The sequence below is a fragment of the Charadrius vociferus genome, unplaced genomic scaffold (genome assembly GCF_000708025.1).
Source record: "Charadrius vociferus isolate BGI_N301 unplaced genomic scaffold, ASM70802v2 scaffold340, whole genome shotgun sequence".
Classification (NCBI taxonomy): domain Eukaryota; kingdom Metazoa; phylum Chordata; class Aves; order Charadriiformes; family Charadriidae; genus Charadrius; species Charadrius vociferus.
The window spans coordinates 1,733,625-1,741,519 of NW_009646631.1; the positions used below are offsets into that span (position 1 = coordinate 1,733,625).

The 7,895-nt window shown below is 37.2% G+C and overlaps 1 protein-coding gene across 1 annotated transcript in view; it reads right to left on the bottom strand.

The window, feature by feature from the left end:
• The window catches only part of HHAT (hedgehog acyltransferase), a 156,778-nt gene that overhangs the window by 114,764 nt on the left and 34,119 nt on the right, over window positions 1–7,895 (bottom strand). Inside the window, exon 8 of the mRNA XM_009888609.1 lies at window positions 4,108–4,143. Coding sequence (XP_009886911.1) covers window positions 4,108–4,143 — 36 coding nt within the window. The remainder of the gene's footprint in view (window positions 1–4,107; window positions 4,144–7,895) is intronic.

The following is a 7,895-nucleotide window of genomic DNA, read 5'->3' on the forward strand; positions in this document are numbered from 1 at the left end:
TCACCTGAGAAAACTAGAAAAGGGGATGATTTTCGAGTTTTGTATTTGGACAACCTTTGTACCAGGTAATAACCTGCAACTCTAAACAAGCTAAAGTCATTGCAAACCATGGGGTGAGCTGTCAGCACTGCTAACAGATGGATACCTTTGGGAGACATTGGGGGTGTCTGGTCCTGCAGCTCTTTTCAAAGCCAGATCTGTACTGGAATGAGTATGATTCATGCTTTTTCAAAGGCACAGCAGTGTGGCAATTTTTCCAACAGTGCTGGAAGTGTGGCAATTTTTCAAAAGGATCATGCCTCCAGGAACTGTCATTCTTCTCTTCTGCCCTCATCCACGCTGCCCTAAAGGAAGCGCTGTTTGGCATTAGGACAGTAAATATTCTCATACGTTCACGACTTCATTTCATCCAATGCCCTGTTCTCAGCACTGGATGAAATGCCTGGATAAAAGAGCTTCAGTGAGCAAACAGCACCAGGCAGCCCCTCTCTTGCTCTTTCCCCCTCCCCGAACTGCTACCCCAAAGGCTATTTTTTATGCATTTTGAACTCTGAAAATACACCCATTGCTTCATTCTGAGAATACCTGGATTTAGGAAACACAGGGTTGTTTTTCCTGTAGTGAAAAAAAAAATTTACTACATTTGTATAATACTTGTGTGATTTAAATAACATTGATTAATAATTTTGTTGATCCTAAAAGAAGTAACAAATATTTTCTTTTATATCATTGTGTGAGAACAGTGGGCAAATGACTTTCCAAGTTTGGTTGTACATTTTTAATGGGTAGTATCAAAACCCAGTTTTCACCATGAAATTACTGATCTTGCCTCCATGAATATCCAGGATCCACACACAAACACTACGATGTAGCTAACAAATGTTCAAGGCCCAGGCCCCGACATACTCAATTGCACTTTAATTTCACAAATAGTAATTCCATGATGCCACCATATTTCAGCATGCAACTGATTAGAAATCTAGTCCTACAATCCAGTTCAGCCCAAGCCAGTAAACACCACATAATTAGCCATTTCAGTATAATACACACTTTTCAATAACAAATATGTTTAAAAAGATGGGATTTTTATAGTTTTTAAGATAGCTCAGAAAAGTTTATTAGAAGCATAGTTCAAGCCACAACTAGATGGATGGACAGAAATTATTTTATATCTATTTTTTGCTAAGAACACAGAAGCAGCTGTGTAATTCTGTCATACTTAGTGTCATGCTTCACTTGGGCAAGCCATTCACTGTTTATGCCAGTTTATGTATGGTCCTAGTGCCTTCAATCAGCATTTTAATAAGTAATTAGACACAGATTGTCCTTTTAGCAGAGACTGTTTTTATATTTGAAAGTGTCATACTTGGTTCCCTGTTCCGCTGCAGGGTGGCGTCATCCTATTTAAAACAGTGTAGTATCTCTTGAACATTTCAAGTCTCAATTCATAGATTTTCAACACTTCCTGCAACTCTTGTTTGTTTGGGTTTTGTTTGGGTTTGTGTTGGGATTTTTTCCCCCCTCACTGTTTTTATTTCACACATAGAAACTCAAACTGTGAAGAGGACCATTTATGACAGACACTATATGAACCAGAAGGAGAAGAACTGCAAGTTCTCAGGAGCAGAGACTGTCTAAATACACAAAAACAAAGGCAATAACTTTCTAAAGGTCACATGGCAGACCAACAGCAGAGATGTCGCACCAAGTCTTCCGTTTCCTAGTCCAAAATTCATCTACTAAAGTAAAGTGTCTTTTAGCTAAGGAAACCCAAGCAAAACTCACACTGCTACAACAGAAGGGAACAGTATTTCCTCCTCAGCAGTACAGAGAAAGTATCTGATGGCTCCTCAAGTTGTTAACAGGGATAGGTGACAGACTGAGAATGAAGTATTAAAGCTGTCTAAGGTTAGAACACCACATTGCATAGAACCCTTTGGTTCTATGCTTTGAAAAAAAAAAAAAGACACATTAGTCAAAGATGGCATTCAACTCATTCAAATTCAATGGCTATTTGTGGTCCAGTGATTGCATAAGCATACAATTCCAATACTGCATCTCCACAGGATGTAAAACAATGCAGTATAAGAGAACAGTACCTTACTACATTTTGTAGGAAGCAAGTAAAAGCATATTTTGTGGCAAAAGCTTTACCAGGGGCTCAAACTTAGTACATCAATGCTTCCCATAATTGTATTCTTGATTAAGTAGTTGTCCACATTCCCAGACCTCATTGTGCACTGTATGCCCTCTACAATAATAGCATATTCTTAAACCATTTCTTAATATGATGATTTCCATTCCTTATATGATTATTTAAAAAAATAAAAATCAATCTGCTGGTCAAAATATAGATGCAACTCATTTTGTAGAGCTGATACCAGAACTTAAATACTTTCAGCAGTCTAAAAACTACAGGTACACACTGCAATACATGTATCTTCAGCAATACTGACACTATGACTTTAGTGAAAAGAGCCATCTGTTAAAAGCTGTCACGTTACATGCAAAGAAATACGTAAAATAACCCTAATGTTACAAAGCCTACTGCTCAGAGGTTATGAGACGTCAGGATGGCGGTTTTCATGTGCAACCTTGAAACAAACCCAATATTTACTGTGACACAGGCTTTGTGTGATCTCATATCTTTCATATTTTTTGTATTTAGCTTAAACCACAAAAGCATGGTGTTCAATATGATACTACCCAGTATTCTTCCCTTTAAGATATAACCAATTGGAATCCAGACCTTGGACAGAGAATTACCACTTTTTTTCTGGATTTTGTCGTGGTACTGATAATCTAGAGGAGAAGCTGAATCTGAAAGGGGTATCTTAGATACTTTAGAGGACAAAGTGAAAAAACTTACAAGTGATGTTCAGCCTAAGGCAGAGAAATGCTTTTAGGCATTTATCATTCTGTCTGGAGCTGTATGCTTCTTGTACTAACTACAGTCAGGAGCTATTAGCAGGGTTCTGAAAACATTAAAAAAAAAATACATGCTTCAAGTGAATGACCAGAGGAATGAAAAGCAAATTGAGAGCGACCAATCTGTTAGAGCTCTGGAAGCCTGTGAATCAGTGCTGAAAGCCTTTGCATTAAGGCCATAAGGACCTATGAGCGTGAAGGCTTAACAGTCTTTATCCAGGAAATATGACAAAGCAGCCTAAAATAATGAGTTCAGTAGCAAGGCCAAATCACGGGAAGCCTAAGATCACCTGGTCCTTATGGTAGGACCCAAACAGCATGGTCTGGCTCACATATTGGGTTCATTCTTCCAAGGTAAAGTTCTTCAACAGATGGATATTGCAACATTTTAGTGGAATGAAATAACTAATAGAATGAATTTTCTAAGGGCCTGAAGAGCACAGCAAACTTCATCTTCCATGGTATACATCACATTTCTTTGTAAAGATCAGTAGATAGTGATAGGTAGGTTATTAAAAATGAATTCAAATGCATTCTTAGTGAACACCTGTGACTTTGCTCACACAAAAGAACTTCAGACAGCAAACACAGTTCTTGCATGTAGCATTCAAATGCATTAACCTCCCTTTTCTTGTTGAAGTCTCCTGCTTTAATCACTGCCCTCCTCTAAATGTCAGCAAACAAAACACACAACAGTTACTCCACTTTCCTGATTCATCTTCAGAGCATAGTCCATCCCGAGCATTGAATCAATCCAGTTTTCTATTGAGAAAAACAAAACTCGCCTCCACAGTCAAAGTTTTCTACAAAATTCAAGCCCTTATTACAAGGTATAAAGGTACTTGAGTTTCCAGTAGAAAAAAAAACACAAACTTTTAGAAGTTTTTCTTCAGTGCAAGAAAAACTAAGATTTCCTCAGGAATGAGTGGAATATTGCCACTGAAATTTCCTGAGTGAAGGCTTCCCTGAATGACACCTGAAGAGGTTCCTTAGAGACTGACATTGGGTAGATATCCAAGCCAAACAGTTAAAGTTTCTCAAACTAACATATAAATGGAAGACAAAACAGGATCTCGCCATAGAAAATATCAAGTAGTATTGAGTTCACATGGCCACCTCTACTTATAATAGAAATGCTTTTTAAGATGGAATTGCAATTCAAAACAAGTATTAGCTTACCTGACCAGAAAGCGATGTAGCCCAACATCAAAACTTCTGTAAGAAAAAAAATTCACATTTTAATTATTAAAAAAAAAAAAAACCTGCTCTGTTGGGTATTGTACCAACACTGCATTTCAAAACAATCAATAATACCAAAGATAAATATAAGATTACTGAATTGATAAAAACAAATGTATTATACAATTTCTTTTATGTAACGAAGTAAAATTTAAGATAATCATCGTATGGGAAGATTTAGATTTGTGTAAGAAAGCTCACAAATCCCTTGTTTGATTATTTCTTCAATAAAGCAGTAATATTCAGAGGAGTATAACCCACATAAATTGTGTATATTCCATTACTGGAAATAATTTTTTAAGCATCTTGCTGACCAGTGAGTGTGTATGTTTCCTGTCATATATGCTGGCAGATTCTTTATGCAAAACTACTGTGGAATCCGTTCTTTCCCCTTTTCTGCTCTGTACTGCACTAAAACACAAGTGATTGCTGTGAATTCTCTCCATGATACAGAATAATCAAATAACCCCCTTTATGTCTGCTTCAGATACGCAGAATATACCGAGAAGTGGGCCTTGCAAGAGTGTTCCACTCAGATCTGGTAAGAAAAATAACTTTGGGGACTTTTGACAGTAAGTACAATTTAGATCACATTAAAATACAAGAACCATGCTTGAAAATTTCAGCGCTAACCACATATATTGGCAGCTCTTGCCAGTGTTGCTTTCCATTTTCTGTTTCCTCTATGCCTCACCCAGCTTAGGAGAATCAAGCTCATGAACAATATACTCGCAATTCCTTGACACTACAGGAAGGTATCTGTTGATTTGAGATATTTATCGAGTATCTGAAATATGTCCCAGTTTTATGGGACTATCAATCAATATAATCCCCAATTAACTGTGCACATAACAGCACAATTGGAAAATGCAAACGTGTTCTTGCTAGTGCTGGACTTGCTCTGAAACAGGCTTACATTCTGTACACAGAAAACATTTTGGCATCTATTAAGCTCTTGAGCATGCTGTTCCACAAACCTAATTGGTCATTTGAATACAACATGGTTTTATTTTAACAGTATTGCTTGCAGTGTGGCACCTTCGACCTGAAACAGCAACTGAAGCCATCAAATAGTTAATGGCATCCTGATAATAGCAGACAGATAATGAGCTGTAGAAATTCTAGGAGTTAATAGGGAGGGAAAGTCCACTGGTACAGCAGGGTGAAGAGGAGAGGGAGCAAATTTCTTACTTAAAAGCTGCCTCACAACAGAAAAAGATATTCTGCCAGAAACATGTACATGATCATAATTAAACCTATATTTTCACATTCCGTTCCTAAAATCATTCCCCATTTTATGTTATTGTTATATTACTGTGTAATTATACTGCATGAAGTGTATCCAGTTATCTTTCTGCATTCCTCCTGCCTGGACACATGCTGTAATTGGCTCCCCCTCTTCACTAAAATATTCTGTGTCGTGCAGGCAATATTCTGTATCAGAGCTGCTCACAGTCCATATATATGGCTCCGAAAAACTCTTCTTCCTAGGACAAAGCATTTCAGTATGATTGCACTGGGACAGGGACAAGAGGAAACTTGTACAGTGCCAGGAAACTGCTATATGCTAAACAGCCATCTGGCACATCTTCACCCAGCTCATCTCAAGTTCTCCTAGCTGTCCCTCTGATGGCAATGACCAAACCTGCTATAGTCTCTGATGGGACACAACATCCGAGCTTCTTGCGGACAAGGATGTGGAGCATAAAAACATCACTGCCTCTGACACCGAACCAAAAGCCAAAGGACTTAGTGTACAACAAGCATGGAAACTGAATAGTCCTGTAACTTGAGATGATCAGAGCTGAAGGCAGTTGGGCTGAACAAAGCAGAGTGGGTTCAGACAGATAAGGAGAATCAGACAGTCTGCTGTGAACTTACATGCCATTTTTTCCTCTCATTTTTTACTCTTTCCAAAACACAATGCACTTGCTACCAAAAGAGATTTGAAACTTTATTTCATATAGGCTATAGTTACTAAAATATTTCCATAAAATCTTCAATAAGTATTAAAAACGAACATGTATAGAACCATTTATTAGAATAAATGAAAAGGAGGAAAAAATATCAGAGCCTCACTAGGTATAACTCAGCATAGACAGGCAGGCCTCATTATTCCTCAATTCCATGCTGTACTGATGCATTTCAACCGAATACCCAAAATCCTGAATTCTCAACAGTGTAAGCACTCATTTAAAGATGTAACTACACTATGTCCAATAGAATTATGAGAATATACAGAAGCATCAGTGTGCACACCTAGGTCTTAAAGACACCTCAGGACAGTACCATTGATTAGTTCCAAAAGCAAGAACAAAAAATTTCAAACTGTAAGTGGGAGAAATAGTTGCATTACTTAAGGCTATGGATATTGGGTACATACACTTTTAAGCACCTAGGATAAAGTATAGAGACATTGTGCAAGGCAAAAATACTGAAATACTGATTCTGGGAGGCTGTTTTTGACAAAACACTACCACAGACACTTTCAAACATTCTGCTTGTTCATATTTACATACGTACTGCATTTAAGTCTACGAGTGAAGTGAAAATACAGTGAAGTGGCAATGGAAACAGATCTGGTAGATGCAATTAATCCTTCCACTCTCAGATGGAAAAAGTTAACAACAGATAAAAAGGGTCTGTATAGCAGTGTTCAGACTGCAACTTGGGGGTGGAATAAACAACTACATTAAATGAAAAAAGAGAACAAGTAATGACATTGCATTTGTACTAAAAATTTCATAGGTAGGTTCCTGTGATGTTGAAGGGATCACTATCAGGCATGACAGGGTACCCCCCACAATTAACTCAGAATTACACCTGCCACACAGACATGATTATCTACTGCCTATAAAGTCCACCCATATTTATTTGATACTGCAGCATAATTTATTATCAACTTCATACAGCTTGTTCAATCCTGAGTTGCTCTGCAAAACAGGATTTATCTGGTAGCCTTGCAATTTAGGGTGCCTCAGTTACATAAAAGTTTCACAAATGCCTTTTTTTTTTTAAAAAAAAATCCTGTAATAAGCACAATTTCCTGGAAGGGTGTTTTAGATTTTAATTAAAACGAGGGAAAGGATATCCACAGGAATAAGAGTAAAAAAATTACTTCCCGGTTAAATTTTCTATACTGCTTAGATGTCAGTAGCAATATATTATTTTAATTTTTTAAGAAACGATGGGTAAAATCTAGTTTAATAGTAATAGGAGTCTTCAAACAGGTAAAAATCTTGACTAATCAGTGGAACAATAAAGGGGAAATATTTAATCTCCATTTCATAATCATGTTACTCAGTGCAGACAATTTGATAGCTTTTTTCTTTACAAAAATGTCTCTAGATCTCTTCCTCTGAAGGGCAGTTTTGAATCCCAGTTCTGTTCTGTATGCAACTTCAATGTTTTTGTTAAGCACAGAAGTTCTAGTTTCTGATACATTTTCATGCAAGATTGTACATGCAATCCTTCCTTATCAAATTCATCTTTTCCCAGTATGTTAACTGGAAATCAGTGACCAACAATATACATATACTAAACCAACAAGGCCCTTTTCCAGAATATAATCTTTGAAATCTCTGCCTGCAAGCATACATCTCTCTCCTCAAGGTACATTTTAAAAATTATTTCAGACAGGCAGTTTCTGCTTTGAAAGCTAAATGCATTATGCAACAAACTGCCTCCAAATTTGCATTCAGCAAAAAGCTTAGAGGAGGGAAGGGGGG